General features: G+C 36.0%; 1 protein-coding gene across 9 annotated transcripts in view; it reads left to right on the top strand.

Annotated features, from left to right (window-relative positions):
• Positions 1-26535, top strand: part of Asph (aspartate beta-hydroxylase) — a 213439-nt gene that overhangs the window by 51268 nt on the left and 135636 nt on the right. For 4 of the 9 annotated variants that reach the window (XM_040293977.2, XM_040293978.2, XM_040293979.2 and 1 more), the window contains 5 exons: positions 15688-15780; positions 18510-18584; positions 23085-23207; positions 25368-25400; positions 26133-26189. In XM_040293977.2, coding sequence (XP_040149911.2) covers positions 15688-15780; positions 18510-18584; positions 23085-23207; positions 25368-25400; positions 26133-26189 — 381 coding nt within the window. Of the gene's footprint in view, positions 1-424; positions 12970-15687; positions 15781-18509; positions 18585-23084; positions 23208-25367; positions 25401-26132; positions 26190-26535 lie in introns of those variants that run through there. The other 5 variants (XM_021724916.3, XM_005322973.5, XR_013423954.1 and 2 more) reach the window with 3 other exon arrangements.

Here is a 26535-nt window from a genome sequence, read left to right as displayed (position 1 = left end):
CAGTAGAACTGAGCAGGGAAATAAGGTCCTCAGTCCTCTACCCTGGTGCTTGTAACTGATTATCTGTGGCCCAGGAGGATGGTTCAAAACCTGCAGTTAAATGCCCTTTCCAGTGGTAATTAGGTGTTTCTACAGCCAATAATTTTTAAAGGTCTGAGGCAAATTGTAATGTTGACAAGATCATGAGTTAATTAGATTGCATTTATCTGCTTTAGATAATGAGAATGAAGCTCTACAGTGACACAGAAATGATAGTTGGTGTTCCTTTTTATTGTTTATTGGAATTCCTTTTTATTAACTTTAAGGATGCATTTAAGTGATTATTTTCATAAAGGCATTGATTTTAACTTTTATAGGTGCTTATTCTTTAATTATTTCAATATTTTCTCTTTATAACCTATTTTCATCTTATAAATACCAACAGAAGGACCTGGTGGGGTAGCCAAGAGAAAAGCTAAGGCTAAAGGTATTTCTGTTTCTGAATTAGCCTTGAGTGAATCAAGTTTAGTGCTTGAAGATGCATGAGATTTTGGATATGTTATGAAAATGCTGCTACTAATGCAAAATAATATTGCTTTTTGGTTTTGGGTGCACCTTAGAAGTAGTTTCTTTAAAGACTTCATAGAAGAATTTCTACATTGAACCTATAATTTTAATTAATTTCCTTTTGTATTATCAAACCTTCCTAACACTCTTTAAGAACATATAAAGAATTATACTACATTTGTCAAGATTATTTATATTTAATCTATGTGTACACATCCTGCTACCTAAAATCATTCTTGGTGTAACTTTTTGAATTAGTGCTGTAAAAAAAGATAACCATCAGTGATTGATTTCACTGTCTTACAGCACAAGGAAAAAACTAAAGTGATCAAATGTGTACTTTCTAGTTAAATGAATATTGAGGTTTATAATCTGGAGCCCTGCATCATGTTGATACAGAAATTGTTATTTGATATTCTAATTAATTAAAAATTGCTATATCTGTCAACCATTCTATGGGGCTAACAGTTTAGTATTACAGCCTTACTTTATATCCTTACAAGTGTTCTTATTCACATGTAAGCTTATTTTCTCCAGTGAGAAGGATATGGCAGGGGGCGGGGGGATGTACATGAGTTTCTTTATGAATTAGTGAAAGTGTTCTTTGCTGTTTTTCTGGGTTTGGGGATTTGTGTTTCCATTTTAAGAAATTTAAGTTTTAACCTTGTATCCCACCAGAATAATTCGCCCAAAGGAAACAGAATTTTTACCATTTTATTTATGGATAAGTGATAATGAAATACATGTCCAAAAAATATAGTTTTACTTTTTGACCTACAATGGCAAATTAAACCTTAAACATTTTGGTTTTTTGAAAACAGTATGTAGCATAAGAGCTGATAGCATTGCACAGCATTTAAGTATGTTGCAATGTCATTTTCTACATTATTCTATAAGCAACATTGAAGTAGAATGACAGCTTGGGTGATTCTATGTGAATGGCATTCTGTATTCTCACAGGAGTTTCTTGGGATTGTCAGGAAGAATGGAAGAATTTCCTGGTTGCTTACCAGAAAATTTCAAGATTATTTATATTTAATCTACATGTACACATGTAAGCAACAAGGAAATTCAACTAATGGAGAAACTGTACATGACATTTTTGTTGGTCAATCAAGATTTTATTAGACTGTCCAGAAGGAAATAGCAACAGAAGTATCTTTTGTAAGCACTTCAAATCTAGAGCTCATTTTGGATAACCTTTTGTACTATGTGAGTTTTAGAGTTTTGATGGGCGAACACGTTTTCCACATTTTATCAGATTAAAGAGATATTTTATTTTCTTTATTACTGCTTAAATGGTACATTATGTAGTAAACATCTTTTGATTTGCTGGTGAGAGAGCAAGAAGGTTAAATTTGAAGATGTGTTAACTGCTCTATTAAACTCTGTGTAAAGCAAATCAAAAGCAATACCTAATAGGAGGTTTGTAATTGTACATTCATTGCAATTGCTCTCTCTTCCAAATGAACATGGAAGATATTATGTTGGCTTGAGTGGTGCTTCATCAATTAATAGGGAAACATACTTAAAGGAATACTGCTTTCAAAATGTTGATGATACCCAAAAATGTAATTGAAGTTGTCATTTGATATACCTCAGACGATTTTAAAATTTCATATGTATTTAATTTTTTTCCTTTCTTAACTAAGACTATTATATGGTATTTAACTTATTTGTGCATAACTTTCTGAAGGATTACATACAGTTATTTTAAGGACATCAAGTTTTGTTCAAGCTGAGAATTCTTGATTATCTTTATACAAACAAAAGTTATGGAAAGTTTGATCTTACATTATCAGTGTTCCTTTACTTATGTCACAATAGTAACGAAGTGTGTATTAACCCTTTGTGTCCAGTTCTGCCCTTACAAATGAACTCACTTGAATAATATTGCATGTTAACTTTAGGACAAGTCAAACCGTATTCCATGCTGAAAAAATATGATGGCAAATTTCTAGCATTTCATTTAAAACTGATATCTTATAGAAATTTACATCTATTTTTAGCCAACTTAAAAACTACTGAATTAAAGTAGCTTTTTTTTTTTTTGAATGAGCATTTCTTGTGCGTGGGGACAAGTGGCTGTTCTATGGATTAAGGGATGATGCCATCAGTAAACATTTTTTCCTTTGATTGGAAAACCTGAAAGTTAAAGAACCCACTACAGAAGAACTCAAGAAGGAAAAAGAGAAATCTGTATCCAGGAAGGAGAATGAAGAGAGGAAAAAGGGGAAGAAAGAGAAGGAGGATGACCGGAAGGATAAGAAAATTGCTGATACGGATGTATCTAGAAAAGAGTCTCCTAAGAGTCGAAAGGATAAAGAAAAGGAGAAAGTGGACCTAGATAATAAAAGTGCTAAAACCAAGGAAAATAGGAAAAAAGCCAACATGAAAGATATTTCTAGCAAAGCATCATCCAGAGACAAAGATGACAGAAAGGAAAGTAAAAGTTCTGCCAGGCATGCAAAAGAAAATAACCAGAGGAGGAAGAACTAAGGCTCCCCCATCCTCCTCCCAGGATGTAGGTGGTGTTCTCCATTGTGATTGGCTGCTATGGGGCATAGACACTTTAGTACTGCTCAGGTTGGAAAGATGTGTATACTAGCCACGAATGTATTTCTTGGTGCTCAATAAGAAAGTTCTTCGAAATTTAAACATAGGGTGTTGCACTTTGAAATTTTAAAAAGTCAAAGCTTCTAAAATGTTATAAAATATCTAATAACTTCTACTTTTGTTTATCATGTCTTCAGAGGAATGTATATGGGCAATATGAATTGTGATAGATTTATTAATGTTAAATACTTTGATGGAGTTAAATAAGATTATTAAGATGTTCTGTGCAGTGACGTAACTTTTGAGTGTAAGTGCTCAGCTGTTGAGTGCTTCCTCTGTTTGCCCTTTACTTTCTTCTCTCTCCTTCCTGCTTCCCTGTTTCTCTTTCTAATCCTTCTACCCTCCACTCTCTTCCTGTAACACCCAGCTCTTCTGTAGGCATCTCCCCAGGCTCAGAGGCCCTTCCCTTCCCAGGTCCTCCCTTCCCAAGTCCTTCCTTTTCCTTCCTCAGGCTCTTCCCAGATCTTTCTTTCCCATCTCCCCACTTCCCATTTTTAACCTCTCTCTCCTAGTCTTTTCCTATCTTTCCTACCCTCTTCCTCACCTCTGACTGCCCCCTCATTTCTTACCCCTGCTCAACCACCTCACTCTTTCTTCCCTGTTCCCACAGCTCCCTCTGCTGTCATCCCACAAGTGCTCAGTGTTTACCCCATGCCTGTTGCACCATTCTGTGAACCCTGGAAAGAGTCATGAATCAGAGAATTTTATATAGAAGAGCAATTTAGAAGGCTTTTATGATACCTTTATAGACTTAGAATAGATAGAAAAAGGCTTTAATCCTTTCACATTTGATGTCCTTTTACAACACCTTTTTCAGGTACTTTGATTGAAGAACAGATGTTTTTCTTATTTGATTGTATCATAATTGTTTACCGTTTCTAAAAATTTGAAATTTGAGACCAGAATTTAGTCCATCAGAAGTCATTAAAATAAAATGAAATTTTATTAAGAAATGCATTTTATGAATGGTGTGTATTATTATGTGCATGAAGTTTCAAATTTCCAATTTTGGTTACTGCTTCAGAAAAGTAACTTGATATTGGACTCAAAAGCACTATTGAAAAAGATCTTTCTTCTCTTTTGTCTATGAAAAGCTTAAAAGTAAATATTTTTGGCTTAATTAAAGATAGTTCAAATTACTTACTTAGAAATTAAGTAAAAGTTGAGCAACTTAAGTAAAAGTATATCCAAAATTATTGTGCGCCCTTTTCTTATATGCCGGCAGCATTAATTTCTTATAGTTGAACATTTAGCCATGTAGTTGACAGAATTTCTAAATTACATAACAGAATTACATAGCAAAGGGGAAATCCTGGAAAATAATCCAATATCTTTATCTAATCCAATCCTGTTTTTTTTCTTGGGTAAAAACTAAGGCCCAAGGAAATTGTAATATGTGATAAGTGGCATTTCATTTGTTGATTAGCCAGGGTTTTGCTGCTGTTTTTATAGAATACCAGAAAACAGTAAACCAAAAAGGGAATGCTGTGGGTCCATTGGTAAGCAAATAACTTTGAATGACGAGATCCCTAGTCCTAATCTGTAATCAGAGCTCTGTTTCTTCCATTTTTTTTTTCTCAAATTCTGACCTTTCTGGTTTGTCATGACTTTATTCCACATGGAGATGCTTGATGAATAAGAGAGCCAGACCCCCCAGACCCGAAATGCATGTTTCTGGTTTTCTGGGATGGATAGGGCGAAAAGTCCCTGTAAGAATACCATCTGGCCTGGTTAGGTCTGGTGACCATCTGTGATTGTTCTTTTAAACGGAAACTATTTTTGCAGTTAATCTTCCCAGGCTTGGTGCTGTGCACAAAGCTTAGGGCTGAGGATTGAGTGGATACCACCCAAGCTGCTTGACTTATTCCCTGCAGGAAAGGTGGCTTCTGGGAGAAGAGGAGGGCAGTTCCATCTGAGAACTGGACAGAAAAAGAAGCAAAACAGATAATGCACCACATATAAAAGTTGCAGGAGTTTCAAATTGTATTCTGATGCTAAATCTTGCAGCAGAGATAAATGGATTTTAAAAATTTATGTGAAAAATTTTAAATGATTATAAGTGATTTTTTTTTCTGCAAGTGATTTTTTTTCCTCCCTTACTGAAGGGTAGCAAATTATTGCATTTGAGGTCAAATTAAAATTGAGGACATTTTAATAATTTTTACCTTAGTTCTAGAAGTTCAATAGCAATCGGGCAGAAAGTACATAAATGTTAAATTCTGGGCAAAGAAGTGAAAAAGTTTTAGAATAACTTGAGCAGTAGAAGCATATAACTGCTATCTGTTGCTGCTTAGTAAAGTGCTTTGAAATGCTTTATTTCTCTCATTTTTTTTCTTTAAATATTAGCTTAAGGAGTGAAATAGCTCATCTGACATCAGATTGTTAAAGAAATAATATCTTCACAATATCTTGAACAAATCCCACTCCTCCCCAAAGAATTGAAACATCTCTAAACCATTAAACATTGTTTCAGGAGTGTTTGTAAACTGGGACTTACTTTATTTTCTTTCTCTTTTCTTTAGTAAAAAGGCTTAAACTGATTAAAAAACAAAAACAAAACCAGGGCTTGAACTCAGGGGTGCTTAACCACTGAGCCATATCCCCAGCCCTTTTTTATTTTTAGTTTTGAGACAAAGTCTTGCTAAGTTGCTTAAGGCCTCACTAAATTGTTGAGGCTGGCTTTGAACTTGGGATCCTCCTGCCTCGGCCTCTGGAACCAGCTTCAACTGAACTTTATTGAAGTTGAGGTCTTACTTTATCCAACTGCCTTGGCAATTCTGGTTCAATTATAAAACTTAGTTCAGGACAAGCTTTAGTCTCAGTTAAGGATAAAATTATATTTGCGTTTTAATTTTTTTCAGTCTTTTGTTCAGTAGGTAACTCCCCCACTTCATATTGGCATCAGGGTAACTTAAACCAGAAACATTACCCTTTAAAAATAAATCTAGTTTGGGCCTGGGGATATAGCTCAGTTGGTAGAGTGCTTGCTTTACATGCACAAGGCCCTGGATTAAATCCCCAGCACCAACAAATAAATAAATCTAAAAACAGGAATTAAAATTTCATAATTCTAAGCAGCTAGGAATCAGAAGTTTGAGGAAGCAACTAAAAAATGAAAATTAATTGCTAAGACTGTAAATTTTTCTTATATCCCTAACAAAATTTGTTTTAAATTGCTCTATATCATACTTAGAATTTTAAAAAATGACATAATTGGCATACTTTCTTTTAAGCTCTATGTGGTAGTATTTTACATTTGAGTAATACATCACCCTAAAAAGATGGTTAGTTTTACAAAAATATTTGAGGGTCTTTTTTTTTCCAGATATCTTTTTTTAATTGGTAATATTCAGTTACTGTCTTTGAAAGCTCTTGCATCATCATTGAGTTGTTTTCATTTGTTAGAACATTTGATTCCTGGGTTTTATCTGGGTTTTGATGGTTAATTTTCATTATTTTTAACATCACTTTTAACTTTTTGAAATATTATTTTGTTAAAGTTAGGTGAACTTAGGAATACTGTACTACTTAGCCATATCCTTGGTAGTGAAGCCAGATTTATAGATAGGTAGTTAGTGTAGTGGGTCTAATATCCAGTAAAATCAAGAATGAACACCATATTGAGAATGGAGTCCAGGATAAGGGGAATTGAAATTGTCCCCAAGGCCCTGAGAAAATTTTAATGAAGCAGCTCACAGCAAACATGGAGATGCTAATCCAAAAGCCCTTCCAGCCAAAATTATTCCTTCAGCCCACCTGTCCTCCACACTTTGGGTCTTCCCACCTACCTTCCAACACTGCAAGATAACAGAACAGAGGACAGGAATGTGACAGGAATGCAGGATACCTGAACGAAGACCTTAGCTATAAAAAAGCTAAAAAGACCTTAGTTTAAAAAAAATCCCTTTCATGGATTTTACCTCTTTGGTCCCCTTTTTCTTCTGGGGAGAAGTGTTTTCTACTGTCCTTTAATAAAGCTTCTATTCTACGCTCTAAATGTGCCTTGGCGCACTTCTCTGGTGTTATACTTCCGCATTGAGAAAGCAAGGACTCCTCATCAGTAAACAGCCCTAAAAGGTTTAAATTTATTTTGAGAAAGTCCCTAGCTAAGTTTCTGAGATTATTTTTGTTATGGTTTGATTTATCTAGAATTTGCTTTTGCAATAAAGCATACTGTTTTTACATACAATAAAAAAAGAAAGAAATCTTTATTTTTTTAAATAAGATTTTCAATTTTACTCTGAGTCATTTGCATTGTATGTAGATGATCCTCTTGATATTTCTCAGTGAGGAAGAGACTGGTTAAAAAAAAAAATGGAAAAAAAAATCCAGTATGCATGATCGCTTGAGTTAACCTAGAAGGGCTACTTGAGTTAAATCTAAAAGTGCTTGGTTCATAGAGAATACTTTATCTCATTATGACCTGTGTAACCATGCAATTTTCTAACTTCAGCAGTTCTCATAATGATTTCTTGGATAATGTGCACTCCCTAAGTGGACTTCTGTTGACACAGAGAAAAGGAATGAACAAATATGATTTTTGATTTTAAATGTTTTAAGTTAACTGTACAGTAGTCGTTTTCTATGAAAGGGGTCTGGTAACTTGGGCTATGTCTTCTAACTTTGGTTCCTCTCTCCTTTGTTCTCAATTATTTTTTCTCCTACTGGTGCCCATTGGTAAAAATTCTCAAAACTGATTACTTTGGTTATTTCACTGTAAAGTACCTCTTGGAAATGATTGTTTTCCTCATTTGTAAGGTGAAGATAATTTGTCCTGGTCTCAAGGAGGTTGTGAGAGCTGTCTGATAACTGTATACACGTAAGCAGCTGGCTCATTATTGGGCACCCAGGTTCCCCTTTACTTGGATAAAATAATAATAACAGAACCAAAGTGTCTCAGTCAGCACTTTAAAATTTGGAAGCCACTGGAACAATGATTCCTGTTGTCAACAGGTTATAAGACAAATGACTGAGTTCTTTATCCTTTGTAATGAATGTATCTTTGTAAAAGGGGTCAACTGGATGTGAATTTCTTCTGTTGAGATTGAGAGAACAAATGAAAGTAATCATAAATGTTACCTGCATGTCCATGCGTAAGAATGGTTAATTCTCGGGTTGTTGTTAAGCTCAGTGACACAGTGCTTGCCTATCATGTATAAGGCTCTGGGTTTTATTTCCAGCACTGAGGGGTGGGGTAGAGAAGACCGCTTATTTCTTTAGATGATACTGCTACAACATGAAAACACAGGATATAGAATGTACAAGGTAGAAAAAAGAAGTAAGTTATACCCTTAAGTCTGTGGTAAAATGGAGAGAACTTTGATAGTATAATTGTGAAACTTTTAACTTTATTTTCTACTTAGAACATATTTTTTTTTTCTGTATAAACAACATTATGGTCCTTGAGATTTTTTTCTATTGCATTGTACAAAACCCTACTTAACCCTTATATTCAGTTTTGCAAGTCTCAGTGTTACTATATTTCTTTCAAAAAAGTATTCGTCATTCTTCCTCAGGAGATGTACTTACTTTTGAGTATTGTTCAGAATTCTTTGGGTTCCATGAATTAAATCCACTCAAATTTGCTTACATGAACAGAAAATATTTGTTGGCTCTAATAATTTTAAAGCTCAGAGTAGGTTTTTTTGTTTTGTTTTATTTTGTTTATGTTTGCTTGTTTTGGGGTCTGGTTGTTCAAACAATGGTCTTAGCTTCTCTGTGCATTTCTGGGCTCTCCAGGAATGTCACCTTCCTTCTCAGGTAAAGACTCATATGCTTTTGGGTAGCCCCAATTTTTATGGGGACAGGGTTTGGGAGAGCTGTAGTTGTGACATCTAGATGATGTTGAATATGCACTGTTAAAACTGTTGAGTGAAGAAAAACTGGTTCTCCAAAAGAAAATTAACATTCTTTTACCAGAAGAAGGAGGGACAAGTATGGGGCTGGCCAACAGGGAAATATTTATCTACCACTCTTTTTTTGACAGTAAAATCTGTAGATTATGGAGTTTGTCTCCCCTTTCTTCTTTTCCCATTAATACTTTTGCCCCTGTTCAGATATAGAGGGTTGAGTGGGATGAGCAAGAATGGACATTTCAAAATAAGAAGCTATGGGAAAAAAGAGAGCCCAACCTGACACTTTGTCAACAATAATCTTAGACAACTGAAATAATATACAAGAATATTGACTTAATGAAAAATGCAACCATTTAGTTACTGGGCAAATTAGGCTTAGTTTGTTAAACTCTTTCCATTTTGTCCTGTTCTAGCTAAAGAGAAAGATTTTATTCTTAGGAAATTAAAGGGTGAGTTTTGTATGGCAGAATCATAAAGGTTATTTCCACAGAAATCTTATTTGGGTAAATCTGAAAAAAATTAGTAATAATCTTTCATTTGCTTAAGGATACAACACAACCACATTAACTAGATTTTTATTATTGGTTTGGCTATAATTTTTCATAGAAATCAATTTCTGTGAAAGTTTCCATTTTTAATCCCTACCAAACAGAATCTGTACATTTCTTTTTTTGTTGCTCTCTTTTCATATTTTTTTGATTTCACTTTATGCTTATATGTATTAATCCATGTTAAGTCAGATGTGCACACACCATAGAAGTCTGCCTTTCACTTGCATCTTTCTTGACTTAAACATGATTTCTCTGATATTTTAAGAGATTAGAGGAAGAAGACCTATACTTAAAGCTTTTGTGTTGTGTTTGATAATAATATAAAATAACCACATGCTGTATCTTCATTTTCCATTTATTGACTCCTTCAAGCACATATTCCTGGACATCCCAGTGTTCCCTGTGTTCCCCTCCTCAGTGTGGCAGGACACCCTCTGCCTCTCCTGAGGGACAAAACCCAGCCATCACCTCCACATTCCTGGTGTCTGTTCTATCCAGGTAGCTGGACTCTTCCTGCTTCATTTATCATGCTAATCACCCTGTTGCATCCTTGTGCTTTCCTGCCAGACCAGGACTTCAGGATCTATCCTTAGTAACTGATAATAAATGGCATTTGACGTTTGTTTATAGAATGGTGAATATACAAACTAGATCATCTAAAAATATTTTAGATCTGTCTTAGAATGCTTTTGAAGACTATTAGAAAGAAGAAAAAGTTATTATTATTATTATTATTATTTTTGTAAAGGAAAGCCCAGAAGATTCTCCAGCAATTCAGTAAGTTTTAACTGTCTTAGAAGTTGTTCATAACTGTGTTCATGTTGCCCTGTGTATGCTTGCAAGAAGAGGGGAGGCAAGTAAATTTGATCCTTTAGAAGATGTAAAGGAAAAAATAAATCAATACAAAAATGTTCACTTACTGGATTTAATGAGCTCAGTCCTGAAAACTATATTATGGTAGTATTTTACTGCCTTTCTGTATTTGTGGAAGTCAACATGGTAGTAGTTGTAAATTGCTTGAGGTAGGATTCAGAGATACCCAGTTGGTTCAGGTGTCCGAAGTTATAGGCACTATGTTATATTGTGTGTCCTATAAGTGTGTTTTGCATGATGGTAAAGTGAGTCCCCTCCTTCCAGTCTTTATGCAGTCCCCTTTTGGGCACCTGAAACCAGACTCTTGGATGCTTTTATCGGTATTTAATTTGTGATTTACATCATCTTCTTTCTGAAATCTGTCTGATCATCTGATTCATATAAAGATACTTTAAAGCTGTATGGTTCTTATTTTATATCATGGGACAGCTTTTAGATTCTGGTAGTCATATTTTTGATAAGTTTTGGGACTGCTATTATTATACTTATTAAGATCCATTTTCACTGATTATACAAGCCACTAACAACAAGAGAGATTAGTAACAATTAGTATGTGTGCCTTTCCAGTGTATTGATTTCCCAGAATATTTCCCAAGTTTCATGTACCTGTTGGCCTTATTCTTGAGGTATGTTACTTTATACTGTTAGATTACTGGCATATGAAGCAGTAGTAGTTCTGAGGACTTACTCTTTATAAATCACAATAGCTGGAGTAACCTGGATGGGAAAGTCCAAAATTTGCATTAGTCGGTGTGCACCATTAGATTAGTAAGCCAAAGGTTGATAAACTGATTCTTACAAAAAATCTTAGCTTTTTATTGGATAGATATATGAAATTGGTGAAGCAAAACACTACTTATAATTCCCACATTTAATTGATAGAGCTGTTTGCATAAAAAGTCAACCTTCTATATCTAAGAGGGTCCACCTACTCAGTCACCACTTCTATAGATTCAGTAAACAATGGCTCAAAAATATTTGGAGAGTGCACATTTTGTTGAACATGTACAGACATTTGTCATTATTACTTAAACAAATACAATATAACAACTATATATATGATATTTCTATTACATTCAGTATTGTGAGTAATCTGGAGTTGATTGAAAGTATATGTGAAGATATGCATAGGCTATTTGCAAATACTATGCCATTTTATATAAGGGATTTGAGAATCTGCAGATTTTGTTATATTTGGGAGTCTTAGAATCACTTCTCCATGGACACTGAGGGATGACTGTGATTCTTAAGAGAAGTGTTCACTTAGTGACCCAGTGTCCCAGGGCCTTCCTCTCTGTACTCACGACCTGGCTCACTTCTATCCTGTTACATTGGTCACCTTGTTCCCCACATAAAGAACTTGCCTAGCTGAAGCATTTTTGTTTTGCTTTTCCCTTTATCTGGAGAATTCTCCAGTGTCATGGTCATGGCTGCATTCCTGATTTCTTTCAGAAGTTTGTTGAGATGTTGTCTGTGAGCCATTTCCTTGCCCATTAATATAAATAGACCCTCCTTCTTTCCTAATGTCTGGTCCTCTCTGCACTGGTCTTCCTTATACCATTTATCCCAACCAATAGACTCTAAACAGTTCATATGTTTTTTTTTTTTTAATGTTTTTAGTTGCTCCTTCACCCTGAAGGTAGGTGTATCTTGTATGTTCATTTACTATAGAATAGTACCTTGCATTAAATAGGTGTGAAATAAATGCTTGTTGAATAATGAATGCAATATGCAGTTAAGTAAGTTTGCAATTATCACATTTATGAAAAGGATTATATTGTTTATTTTTCATTCTGTTCAGATAGAATTGGGCAATAGTGAATAAAGTTAGCAAATACTGAGTTAGGGTAAATTTTTTTTTATTTAAATTTTTTTTTTTTTGTAGTTGTAGATGGACAGAATTCCTTTAGTACTTGTTTATTTTTATGTGGTGCTGAGGATTGAACCCAGTGCCTTACATAAGCTAGGCAAGTGCTCTGCCACTGAACTAAAGCCCCAGCCTGAGTCAGGTAATTTTATTGGTTGATCAAGATTGCTATGAATGATTTAAACTGCTAACTTATTTTTTTTTAATCGCTTCTTCCATTTTTAATTAAAATTGGAGGGATAATTATGTAGTTACTCAGTGCAAAACCTTAAGAATCTCCTTATAGAACTAAAACAAGGTATGTTGTAAAGGAATTGTTTCATTTTCTAAATCATGCCATGTCTGCTGAGGTGGACTCACAACGTAATGACCATCAGACCACTGTGGACACTCAGTCCCTCTTGCCGGCTTAGGCATGGAAGTGGGTCCTGTTGGACTGTTATATCTGAAAGAGAAGATTTCTGGGAACATCTTGTAAAGATCTCAAATCTAGAGAGAAGCAGAGTGAGATATGGTGCTTTTACTTCTGAAGATCGTCCTGTCTACGTGGAGCCTGCAGCTGGGAGCCCTGATTGCTGGTCAGTGGATGAAGCCTGGGCTGAGATCTAGCCAGCCTGCCTCTGCCCTTGCTATATTAGATAATAAATCTCCTTGCTCAAGCCATCGTGAGTTGCTGTTTTGTTTTATGCAGCCCTGGGAACATGAAAACTGATACCTCTTATGTCATAATGTGATTTTGAATATTTATTACAGCGTTACACCCTGGCCATTTGTACTTCCTAATAAATCCAACTTAAAAAATCTTTTCTTTGACTCTGAATTGATCTTACATGTTACTTATGTTTCTTATTTAATTTTGCCTCAAGTCTTGGGAAACAAAGGAGTTTGGATGGCAAACAAAGATGGAAATAGGAGCATAAAAACTGGTAGGGCTAATTCTTTTATATGGGTTATTAAAGCATTTCTAGTATAGAATGTATTTTTGTTAGATTTTAAAAGTTGATAAAGGCCCGTGGAAGGAGATGTATAAACACTATCATTAGCTTCTATGGAGTTCACAGTGTTGTTTGTTTTGTGCTAGTTTCACCTCTGGAAGGAACTGTGACCAGGTATTAATAAGTTTATAATTCAGCTATACTTGGGCCAGAAGAGAGAAATACATAGTATTTTCTTCCTGTTAATATGCTTTGCTTCTTCTTGTTGTTTCTCATGTTTTACCATTTTTAATTTTAAAGACAAATATTTCCTATTTGAGTTCATTTTGTCACATTATCTCAGAACACCCATGAAAACTTAAGTCGAGCAATGAATATATCACTTGTGGGAACTTTAAAATAATATTTGAATATTTATTTTGTTTGCAGAACTGAAAATTTGGGACTTAATGGGTTAAAGAAAGCTGACTCTTTGGGACATTGTGTATTTGAATATTGGTGTACTCCTATTTTCACATTTTCAGCATCAAATGAAACCTTTCCCCAAATCCAATAAGAATGGGGGTTTCATTTTAAATCTTTATTATCTTTACTTATTGCACCCATGGAGTATAGTATGAAAGCCCTCTACATGTGGGTTAGCCAAGGAGGACACTAATTCTTCATCCAAACTAAGGTACTTTTGAGAGTGAAATAATATTTCCAGGACAACAGACACAAATGGGACTGTCCTAAGGCTGCGTAGGGCTGTGGTATTGAAATAGGAGAGACTGGGCAGAAGTATGAATACCTGGCAAATACAGATAGAATGATATGAATCCCTTTGACTATCTCCACAGCCCTTGGCCACTCTGGTGCAGCCAAGGAACTCTGGCCTTGCAGAGAACCTCTGAAGTCATTCGGGTAAGCAGAATAGGTCCCACCAAGTGTGCTCAGCTCTTTAGCTAGTGTTTTTAGAGCATTTGCTCTGTGCAAGGTCTTAGCCAACATGCTGAGATTACAGAGATTAATTACAGGATTCTAAAGATTCATAAGCTTTTCACCATTCATGCAGCAAAACTTGGCAATGAATAGTGGCATGCCTGTCCCATTCACGATTGAGGGATACAAGAATGGGTTATTCAAATGGGAAAGGACAGAGCAGTTTTCAGCCCTATATTTACATTTGAAATGTGATGTATTTAAGAAGCCTCTCTCTCTCTCTCCCTTACTCTCAGAAATTGAACCATGCTAAGGACTTGTGGGTTGGTGGGTATGATCTCTTTAGAACCTATTCGATTGATATCTTTACACTTAAACATAGAACACAACTGAATGCACTGGTGTTTGTTAACAGCATTAGGTTTTGTGTGGATGAAGTGTTGGAAATAAGTGAGCAGAGAAAATGTAGGTAATTTGGTAGGTCATGACTATCCCTGCCTCAGTGTCTCCTGAAGATTTGGGAAGAGAAACCTAGCAGTGTGTTTTCATCAATGAGAAAAATGAGATGTATAGTAGGGAAGAGTAAGGAAAAAAACAAAGAATAAAGAAGAGTACAAGACATTGAAATATACGAATTCTCCAGACTGTAATAGTCTATGAAGTTAAATGCTGTACAAAGGTGCATATGTTCATGAAACACATCTGAACACTATCTGGACCCTTTCACTGTAGACCACTGCTACATGGGGAACTCCTAGGGAGCACGTCTTGGCACAAGATTTAATAGAATCAGACTCTTGGATCCAGTTATTTTTCTAAGTCGTTGTGCTTAATCGAGGATATAATGTTCTACATGGAAAATATCAAAGAACTAACACAGTAGTTATTAGATTGGCATTGACTTTAAAATCAGTTTCCATCTGAATTTACCCTGATGCTTTATTTTTTTAGAAATTACTTTTAAAAATAAACTTTTTTCCATCTACTTTAGCTATTATAAATAATACGATTTCTTGTAGGTAGAATGATGTATGGTTTCTCCTTATTTTTTACTATTTGTAGCTATTTTGGATAAGTAAATAATTACATATGAATTAAAATAAGAAATATACACGAATAACCAAAATAACCAATGTTCATGTGCATTGTAGTGTTCCATTGCTGATTTTTGAGCTCAGGTCTTAGGAAGTATTAGTCACTATGAGCCCAAGAAGAGCTTAGACTCAAGCAGAACTTCTCTTGGCAAGTTCAGATATGACTGTGTATTTTAAACTTTTGTGAATGATTAAACAATAATTTTTGTTTTATCTTTTTTTTTAAACAAAAGGCTAACTTAGAGATAGTAAAAGCCCATATGAAGTTAAAGAGCAAACCATCTCCTACTTCAATTTTTAACCATGTAATATTGGAAAACTAGGAATTGCTTGCACAATTGATTAAATGTTTAAGAGTATTGTTTTTCCTGGTTTAACATGACACAAAGATCAAGAAATTTAAGTTAATTTTGTGAATAAAAAATGCAGGACTTAAAGAAAGATCTGCTTCCGAGCCGATTTTCCCACCAGAGGAGGCTGAGCCACATGCTGAGCCGGAGGAGCAGGCTCCTGAGGGAACAGGTAAGTGGTTCTGGAGGTCTCAGGAGGATGTACCTAGCTTGTCAGGCATCTTTGCTTGTAGTTCACAGAAACTTATTTTGTCCACAGTTTGTTTCACATGTTTATAGAATAGTGAACTATTTTTCTTCTTTCTGAAATCTTATAATAAACTTTTTTTTAAATACTAAAATTTTTGAACAGGAGAATTTTAATTTTTGAGACAAAGAATCTATGGCACAGACAGTTATTTATTGCCTGAGATTATAGTTAGGAAGCAACTTATTTTTCCTTGATTCCAATTCTAGAATTATTTACCATGTTACACTGAAAGTAAAAATAGACATGTATTATATACAAATGTTATCATTTGCCTCATAATTTAATTAAGTAATAAGTAATTTAGAAAGTCTTTCTTCTGTGAGGATCTCCTGTCTGCATCAAAGGAATTCCCAGACTTCCTTATGATAATCTGTGGAATCTGTTTTGTATTTACACAGATTCATGGATCAATTCAAGTTATTTCTGTAGTCACTGAAGAGACTGTGATCCATAGGTTGAGAACTCTTGAGATATTTTAATAAATCAGTAAATGCAGTTTTGATCCATTACTATCATTTCTTGCTTATGACATTTTTATGAAGTACTGTTTCGCTTCTGCACTTTTTTTCATTTATGCAGAATGCAAAGAAATTTGGTTTCACTCTGCCATCTATTGGAAGTGTTAGGTATGACACTGTATTTATTGGCATCTTAGATTTTAAAATTCAAACAGTACTGATGAATACTATTTGATTTTCCTTCCTTACTTTTAAGATTAATATGTCTGTTGTTCTAAATTTTATTATTTCTTCATTCCCTAATGCTATAAGAATTCAGTGTATCCCTCCTATTAAGTCTTATAATTAGACATGTATTTGGATTTAGCATTTCAAATTTTACTTTGTAATAAATAAATTTATAATTTAAAAACCTTGGTTTTTAAGGCTAATACCTACCTCAAATGTTATGCCATTTTTCTTTCCACTCTTCCTTTTTAATTTTTGTTACTTTCACCATGAATTTTAATTACATTCCATAATCCATTGGTTTATTATTAGCCCATATCCTTCTCAACTTTATATTTGTCTTAAATGTGGCCTTCTCAACCTTCCTGTTACTCTGTCCTTGATTTTTCTTTTTTATCTGACTCCATCCACCTATTTGATAAGCCTAGTTATATAACTCTCATAAAATTTGATGAAATAAAGCCCTTAAGCCCTTCTTGACCCCCCCCCCCCGCCATCTAATCTCTTCACCATAAGAGCTAGATTTTGAAAGAAAACTCTACAATTGCTTTTTCATTTTATTTTTTTTTCATTCATTCTTTAACCCATTGCAGTCTGGCTTCTGCCTGTACTAACTGTCTCTATTGGAGAACAAGCACATTTACAAAATTATGGAAAAATGAAATAGTACGGTGTACTTACCAAGTTCAAAGCCATTGCTGGTAGCCAGCAATTCTGGAAAAGTGTGTGATGGCCCAGTTGTGGAGCTCTCATATCCTGTTCCATGGCTTAGATTTTTCACTTGTTGGATCAGCACAAGCCATTAAAGGATTATGCAGAGGAGCAGAGTGCCCAGGCTACGCTTCTGGCAATTCATACTAAGTGTACTTTGGCTGCTTTCCTCAGCAGTTGTGAAACTAGGAACCTAGTTAGGAAGCTGTGGGAGATGATGATGGAAGAATGAAGATTGGAGACTTTTCTAAATTGTTCCAGAATGTACATAAAGATGGTTTGTGAGATCTAAATATCTCAAAAAAGTGTAAGACACTGCAATGCTTTAGAAGTGCTTTCATTGAGCAATTAGCAGATACTGTATTAAAACTTGTTCCCTGCTTGAAATTCTAAATTAATTTACTCCAATTTTGTCGCTGAGGATTAGCCCTTTGACATTAACCAATGTCACCGGCATTATTTCATAAGATAACATTTATGATATTAAAACCAAGCCTAGCGTTACTTTTATTCTCTGAACATAGATTGTTTCACTGAAAATTGGATGACGTGTCGATGTAATCTTAGTTTCTTATACGTTGTGTGGTGTTGCAGTAAACCTGATAATACAATAAGCACCACAATGTTGTCAGAATGCCGCCATGCATGTTCACGTTTATTTGAATCTATGGAGATCTATCTGTCATGTTGTGTCCAAAGCTGAAAGGACTATCAGTTATAATGTCAGGCTATCTACTCTCACTTCCAGAATTCTGGGGGTCATCAGCCCTCTTATCTGGGTTCTCATCCAGCAAGGCTTCCCTTTCTCCTGTCAGAGAACACAGTGCACTGAACTGTATTGATTTTTGTCTTCCACATGTTTTTTTCTTATTTTCCAGGACCTTCCTTAATGAATTCCCTGCCCTTCTCACTTTATTCTGTCATTGGTCTGGCCTTCACTAATCACAAACAACTCATTTTGATTTGTGAGGCTTTTTTCAAAATAAAAACCATACCTAAATTAGTTTTCTTTCTTTAAAAGCCCTGTTAAAGCTTGTAACACTTATATCCATTAACAAAATAAAACCAGTTTTAATTATCTACCATGTTTCCCAACATAGGGGAAAAAAAGTAAATGGATATGGAAAAAATGCATAGTTGCTGAGCCAGATGTAGCCATTTTAATACATAATGCACAAATGCCATATTTGGGTGCTGAGTTCCCCATTGATGTTTGAATATTTTCCACTTAGTGATGTCTTGTAATTATTTTAGAACCCCAGAATATTGAAGATGAAGTAAGAGAACAAATTCAGTCCCTTCTCCACGAAACGGTACATACAGAACATGGTATGGATTAATGTCTATTGTTTTGTCATAAATTATGAAAATGATGTTCATATAAGCTTATTTACATATTGAGATTTAAATGTTATTTATACCTTAGGTTTTTAAAAATCTTATTGCAAGTTATTAGAGAACAGGTATTATTTTAAAATAGTACTAGACATGTTTTACCATACTTTACTGTGAGGGAGTTTGTTGCAGGTATCTGATAAAGAATATGTGTTGATAAGTGAGGATAAACAAGCTGAGACCATGGTCCTTCGAAAATAGATTGCAAGAAGAGTGGAGGAAGCAGAACACCAGAAAGCAAGCTTTGTGGTGAGCAAGCTTTGTTCATCACCAAAGTAAAAAAGGAGCGACTTCTAATTACATAGGTCATATCACCAGAGAAGACAAAGCATGCTGTCTACTTAGAGAATATAAAGTAAGCTCCCAACTCTTGGATTTAAAGAATATCTCATATATGGGGAGAATTAAACAAGAGTCTCAAAACCAGTGTTTTAGGATTTTATAAGGCTGTTTCTTGAAGCATTCCTTGATAAAAACAGAGAGCATAACCCCAGAGCAAAGCTCATGAAGGCATTTTGAAGGTACAGAACACAGCAGGACCCTGATACCCTGATGGTTTGATGTGATACAAGGGTAGCCCTAAAGAAGAAAAATAAAATTGGGGTGTCAGAAAGACATACAAATAATTCTCTAGCCTTCAGCTAGATTTTGCTGATGACCACTTGGCATGTAGGATCCTGTGTCCTTGTACACCAGCTCCTTTGCAAGTAGGAAGGCTCTTTCACCTGAATGTGTATCTGCCCATATTAGCAAGAGTAGGCTTCTCCTTCCTACAGCTTTTATTTATTTATTTTAACAATCCATAAATGTAAGGAGGTAGATGCAGTCAAAATAGACCAGTGATTTTTATACAGTGCAGGTAGTACAATAGAATAGTGGTGAGACACAGGATATTCTTTGGGGCTTACCTAGATTTGGGCCTCAGAAGAGACTTCATAGAGGAAATAACTGTGTCATCTAGAAGCACGAGGATGGTGTAGAACTTTGCCTGTCTGGCAGTAAGAAGAGGGCACAGCATGTGTGGAAGCCCAACCAAGAGTCTGAAGGTAGTTCAGAATGGTGGCATGTGGGATGAAGAGGAAGAGGGATGAGAGACAGATATCTGTTCTTAATTCTTAACAGCAATTAAAAGTGTTTAGGAGTGTGGTATATTCTGCCCACAGCCTGAAATGTGGCGGGTGGGGTGGGGGGATTGGGGGGAACAGGCAGCAGAGAGCCCAGATGGAGGAGGTTGTGCTGGTGACCCCAGTGAGTCCAGGTGGCTCATCAGACTCAATTCTGCCAAAGGTTGGAATGAAGGGAAGTGGAAAGAAGCAGCAGGCGTGTGGGTGGGTGGGAGTGGGCAGCTCAGCAGAAGAGGAAATAATCTAGTCTAGCACATGTTCCCTGATACCGCCTTCTTGGACCTATTCTTGCTTTGTAGAGTGTTTATCCCCTTAGACAATCACATTGATGATCCCTGGCTTTAAATGTCATTTATATGCTGGTGACTCCTGAATGTACAGCAACGACCCTGATGACTTATCTAAGCTCCAGGCTTACCCAGGGCCTGCTGGACCCTCCAATAGGACCTTGTGTGTGGCTCAGTCTCAATCTCTGCCTAACTCAGAGCTCTGGCTTCCTCTGCATCTTTTAGGTCTCCAGCTCCCCCCGTCCCACCCCAAAGTGCTGTTCCAGCCTTTTACATTTTTGTTAATGTCCTTTCCACTCATGTAGTTGTGAAGTTCAAATCCCAGGTGTTTTTCTTGCTCTCTCTTTCCTCTCCCCTTACCTAAGCCTGACACATTGCCCCTGGCACATATCTGCCTCTCCAGTGCCTCAGCTGTGACAGCTGCCTTTTCCTATGGCTGCTGAAGTGCCATCCACTCACACCCGTTTCCAGTCTTGAGTCTCTAAAACCCAAGTTTGGTGTTCGTTGTGAGTTAGGCAGTCATGCCTTGTCTGATCCCAGTCTCTTTCTCCTCCTTCTTCCTTTTCCTAGCCCAACTGGCCTTCTCTTTCCCTTACAATTGCCAAGTTTGTCCCTGCCTCAGAGCCTTTGAACTTGTCACGCGTCTGTGGGGATGTGCTGTCTACCCCCACCTCATCTTTACATCTCCTCTGACCTTGCATGGCCGCCTTCCCCTATCATGCACATTTCATTACTGGATTGAAATCTTGCATCTGCCATTTATTAGCTGTGTGGCTTTAGCAAAGTCCCCAATTTCCTCATGTTTTAAAATGGACAATAGTAACTGCCTCACAGGGGTAGGGTACCAGCTGCAGAGGGCTGGGTAATGCCTAGAGTCTAGGAAACTTCCGGATGATCTCATCCCACGAAGCTGTCACTGGCCCAACAGTGGAGATTCACAGACAGTGAGCAGGGCTTGGGTGGTTTCCCTACAGAAAAGTCCATTGGTCAGTGATGTCTGGCTGCTAAACTGGTGAATGTAAAACTCATATAAAATGTTCCTGGATTGAACTAGGAGAGAATAGAGAAAGAGGAATATGGTATAAAGATAAAGAGTAGTGAAAGTCTCAACAGGAATTAGATTTGGTGCTTTGTTTACTGAGTAGAAAAAAATGCAAAATGGAAGGGGAGAGGAATATAGCTGGCTGTGATAAGATAGAAACCCCCTCATCACAGGGTTATTCAAAGAACCAACTGGAAAACTGAAACTACAGATATCATGGAACACACACTCTTTTGTGTGTTCTCTCTCCACACACACACACAAACACACACAATTATTGTACATACATGCTATGTATAACCAATACATATAAAATATTATGTTTTTTCTTATATACTTTATCATGCACTGTGGCTGTAACCATTTTAGTTTGAGATGTGGCAGCAAAACTAGCAGATATCTTCATTCACAATTTAATGGAAATTTATTCTCACTCTACATCTCAGCCACCTCAGAGTACTGATTTTTTTCAATAAAAAAACTTTCACCTTTTTGCATAAGGAAGCACCTATGACTTCTCTTTGAATATCAGAATTGCAGCACTTTGGAGGACATTATTAAGTAAAATAGGGCCGCTTAAGCACAAGCACTGTGACACTCTGGCAGCCCCTCTGATAACGAAGATAGCTGTCAAGTGAGAAATGAGCAGGTAACATATATAATATGGTGACAACAGGGTGATTCATGTTCCAGATGGGATGGAGAGAGATGGCTCAAGATTTCATCATGCTTCTCAGAATAACCCATAATTTAAAACTTACGAATTATTTCCAGAAATTTCCATTTAACATTTACATGCTGTCTTGATTGTGGGTCACTGAAACCACAGAAAATAAAACTGTAGATGAAGAGACTATTAAAAATCATAGCTCCAGAAGTGGGTCTACATAATTTGGTAACATCTAAGAGAATTACTATACTACAGTAAAGTCATAGTAACTCAGAAGTACTTCCCACAATTTTCATGGTAATATTGTTGCTACTATGATAATAATAATAACACCTAAGTACTTATTATGAGCCAACCACATTTCTATGTATTTTCACCTCACAATAATCCTAAGAATATTTATTATTTCTATTTTATGGAAGGGAAATTGTAGATATGGAGTTGGTAAGGAATTTGTGCATAGTCATGAGTTAGTATGGAAAAACCTAAATCCAGAGCCAGCCCCTCTAGACTTTGCACTCTTAATCACTGTACTTCATGTAGTCTATCCCAGGTCCCTCAAATTCTTAGAGTGTTATTTAGAGGTAGTCTGCTGGGAGCCTTGTCACATTAATATGAGGATAATTTTTAGGCATGATAACAATCAAACTATATTTCAGTGGAATAATATAGTCAACATCCACATGAAAGCAAAACTGCTCAATATATCAGAAGTTAATCACAGTAGAGAAAATAGGCATCTTTGAATATCTAAAGGTTAAGCATAGAACAGTTTAGATTCAGTATAAAACAGATATGTGTGTTTATGTAGCATAAATAAAGTGAGTGGCCTTTCTACTTGCAAAGGAGCTTGTATAAGATAGGTTGCTAATTTTTCTTTGCATCAGAACATTAGATTAGTCATTTAAAATTTTTACATGCAATTTTATGTCAGTTCTCAATACAAGTTATTGGTGTGATCTTTTCTCTGATTTGGTGATAATTGAAGAGGCACATACATTAATAATTATGAGTTTATTCATTTATTCATCAAATAAGTATTGAATACTTCTATGACTAAGTATGGTCCCAGGTGCTGGGCATACATAGTGAACAAAACTTAAGAGGTGCTCATTGTTTGTGAGTTTACTTTCTAATGAGACTAACACCTGGCCAGAGTGAGGGAGGAAACACCTTCAGAATGGACAGTGCCAATGATGGCCGAGAGGAAGGATTATGTAGCAGCCCTTCAGAAGGCCTCTATGCCTAAGCCAGCTGCTGCCTGTGGGCTAGCATATACCTCTATTGTTTTGTTTATTACCCTTGTTGAAGGAGAAGACCTGCAACAAGACCAAGATGGACCAGCAGAAGAACTGCCACTGGAGTATGAGAATTTCTTTACAGATGATGCAGATGATACATTTGAGATGCTGGAACCTGAAACACTTCATGAAGGTAGAATACATTTATTTGGTTTCAGAATAAAATATAGTAGATAAATTACAATTGCAATTATTGAATCTTTTCTTGAGCCCCTTTAAAGCCAATATTAAATGTTTTTCTGTATTTTTTGAAATCAAGTTTAAAACCTCAAGTGTAGTGAATTTTTCCCTAAAATAAATAGATATCCTGGTTTTGATTCAAAGCCCTTTTAAAGAAAATTCAGAATATATAAATTTTTTATAAAAGTAGGTGAGATACCTCAGCAAACTACTATTACGGTATTCTCCTGCCAAGAGTGCTGTTTGTTACTTGGCAAACAACTGTTAAAGTACTTGACTTGATCACCCATCACAGGCCCTTGATCTAACACTAACCCTAATGACCGTGGGTAGAATACTGTTCTTAGTTTCTGGACCGGATGTCTGTAGGCCTTTTCTGCAAAAAGCCAAGAAGTAAATATTTTAGGCTTTATGGAACCTCAGCCTCTGTTATAATATTCAGCTTTGCTCTCAGAGTGCAAAACTATACCCATGCTTCTTGTTTAGAGGAGGAGATACAGTTGCAAAGAAATAGTGATGTAAGTGTCCAAACAAACTCAAAGAATTATCTTGCATAATTTTTTTTGTGTGTGTGAAAGTTTCAAACACAAATATTTTTGAACATATATGTGATTTTGGATGTACGATATGTTGAATATAGTTGATAATAGAAGAGCTTTAGCACCTTTGACCTTTAGTGATTACTATGTCATGATGTCTATGGAAAAGTGTTTCTAATTTTTGAGTAGAGATGCTGATAAAAATGAACTCCAGTTTCTATGGTATCACTCCTTCCCTCCCATCTTTGGCCCCCATGGCTCTGCGGAGATGTTGAGAGCCACAGCCAAAGGGGCCCCAGCAAACTTCCAGCTGCCGGCTGATGATCCAGCTGCCAGCAAACTTCCAGTTGCCGGCTGATGATTGGCTCACAGTGGCCCCAGCAACATCTAGCTGATTGGCTCCTCTGCGGTGATGTTCATTGGGCTGTTTCCCTGCCCTTCAGACTGCCAGCTGATGATTGGCTCACAGCGGCCCCAGCAACATCTAGCTGATTGGCTCCTCCACGGAGCTGCTCATTGGGTGACTTCTTTGGCTCTGCCCATGCAACCCAGCCAATCGGCCTCAAGAGCAGGAGGATTGTGGGAGGTTGAGAGGCTGGTGTGTGGGGGAGAGGCTTGTGGAAGCCGGTGGTGGCAGTTGGGCTCTGAGGGTTTTTCCCTGGAGCTGTTTTGTTTGGTGTTTGTAGTTCTAAAAATAAAGTTAGTTTCTTTTTGACAAGTGGCTCCTGATTTGTGCCAAGCCAGACTTCGGCATTTGGTGGCCCGTATGGGGAACGAACCCGCGACCTTGGCGTTATCAGCACCAAATTGATTGATGGCTGTTTAGAATTTTGTATCTAGGTGCTTCTTATGCAACACATTTCAGTTAAGATGCTCAAATAACCAGGAACAAGAGGAATTTGGTGTCTCTAAGTTTAGGAGGTATAGAGAGAGGTGGAAAGAAATACTTCTATGAAGTTTATAAGTTCTAGAGACCTTATTTACTGATATAATCTTTAGTTGACATAGAGATTCAATTTGAACTTTAAAAGTTTCAACTTTACTACAGTCTTTAGAAGTTAAAAATATTTACATTTTGTGTATCTGTTTTATATAATGAGCAATGAGCAATGGTCACAAGCTCGTTGAGGATCAGATTTTCTGATTAGCTTCCTGGACACATAAAGTTCCCTTCATTCTCCATTTGTAGACTGTGTATTTTTACTCTAAAAAAAAATAGTAGGACAGGTGTAGGAGATGGAACCCCACAGTGAAATGTGAAATGGAGAGAAATTAGCACATTTTTTGCATTCAGCCTTTATCAGTCTTTCACCTTGTATTTATTAATCACCTGATTACAGTGTTTGTCAACTTTGTGGAGATGTTGAGTGGATCAAATAGAACACATGAGACACTTGAGAGTGCAGTTCAGGGGATAAAGTGTTACACAGATACTTAATTGACATTTCCATATTTTATGTTATTTTCTTTAAATAAATAGTAAGTCTAAATTCAGAATATACATCAACAGTATGATACATACCATTTTATGAAAGTAGTAATATCAATTTTTTTCAATTTAATGTTTTTTTCAGTGGCTGAGGATAGTTACCTTGTGGAAGAGCCAGGTAGGTTTTAACTTAATATTATGCTTTCTTAATTAGAATAAATCTTTAATAGAACATCATGATATTATTTATTATTTATTAATGATTTTGAGAGCATTTAATATATCACATGATAGGGTTCATACTATTGTTATTCTTTTGCTTTGTAGTATAGGTACCACCTTTGTGAGTTTAGATTCTATTTTGACGTTTATTTCCCATGATAAACAGATCACTCTTTGTAAGCTTGAGTACCATGTGGTATTTTTGACTAGCATTTGTGGTCTATATACACTATGTCATTTATATACACTAAACCTGTGTTCCAAGGTGGAAGGAACCCACATAGAATACCTGGACTTGAAGCCCAGGTGAGGGCTGGGTGGCGTGGCACTTGCTTAGGCTTCTTTGAGGCAGATTCTTCTACATGGGCAGGAGGAAGACTCACTGGTACTACTCTCTTGGGCTCTCTGCCTCTGTTTGCTTTTATTTACTGTTAAGTCTGCATATGCTAAATGAGAGTCTAACTCTGCTCTTTTGTAGTTAGATTATAAACTCGTTGATGATGGGAATTGTCTTGTTCAGTTTTGCATGTGACCTTAAGCACTGAGGGTTCCAAGAGTGAACATGGCTGATCATTGTTCTGATTTAGTTTTGTATTTCTATTATTGCCAAGAATTATGCTTTTTCTTGTTTGGAGTATCGTGAAAAATCCGTGATGTTTTAATTTCCTAATTATTTCCTAATTTATAGTTTTACAGGATCATCATCAGGATATAGAAGAGGTGATATATGACCAGGAAAACCCAGGTTTGTAATATGAAAATCTTGGATAAGTGCTTCTGTTTGAGGCACTGGCCAACATCATTTAACACAGTGTACATGATTCACTCTGATTCAACAGAGATTTCTTCATAATAACTTTCAATCATTTTTGATTCTCCAGATATTTACAGAAACTTCTAAATAAAGTTCAATATTTACCTGGGGAAATAAAGATAAAGGAGATATGTTTTCAAACCTTCTTTAGGAGTCTGGTCTATTAGAAGGAATAGAAATGAATTATGGTATAGTAGATCCAGACTGGTTGCAGATCCTAGTTCCCATTTTTGCAGCTTACACAGTAAATTATGGAACTTTGTTCAACTTAAATTTT

Source organism: Ictidomys tridecemlineatus, chromosome 7 (assembly GCF_052094955.1).
Source record: "Ictidomys tridecemlineatus isolate mIctTri1 chromosome 7, mIctTri1.hap1, whole genome shotgun sequence".
Lineage (NCBI taxonomy): Eukaryota > Metazoa > Chordata > Mammalia > Rodentia > Sciuridae > Ictidomys > Ictidomys tridecemlineatus.
The sequence above is the reverse complement of the archived record's forward strand: the minus strand, read 5'-3'. Positions and strand labels throughout refer to the sequence as shown.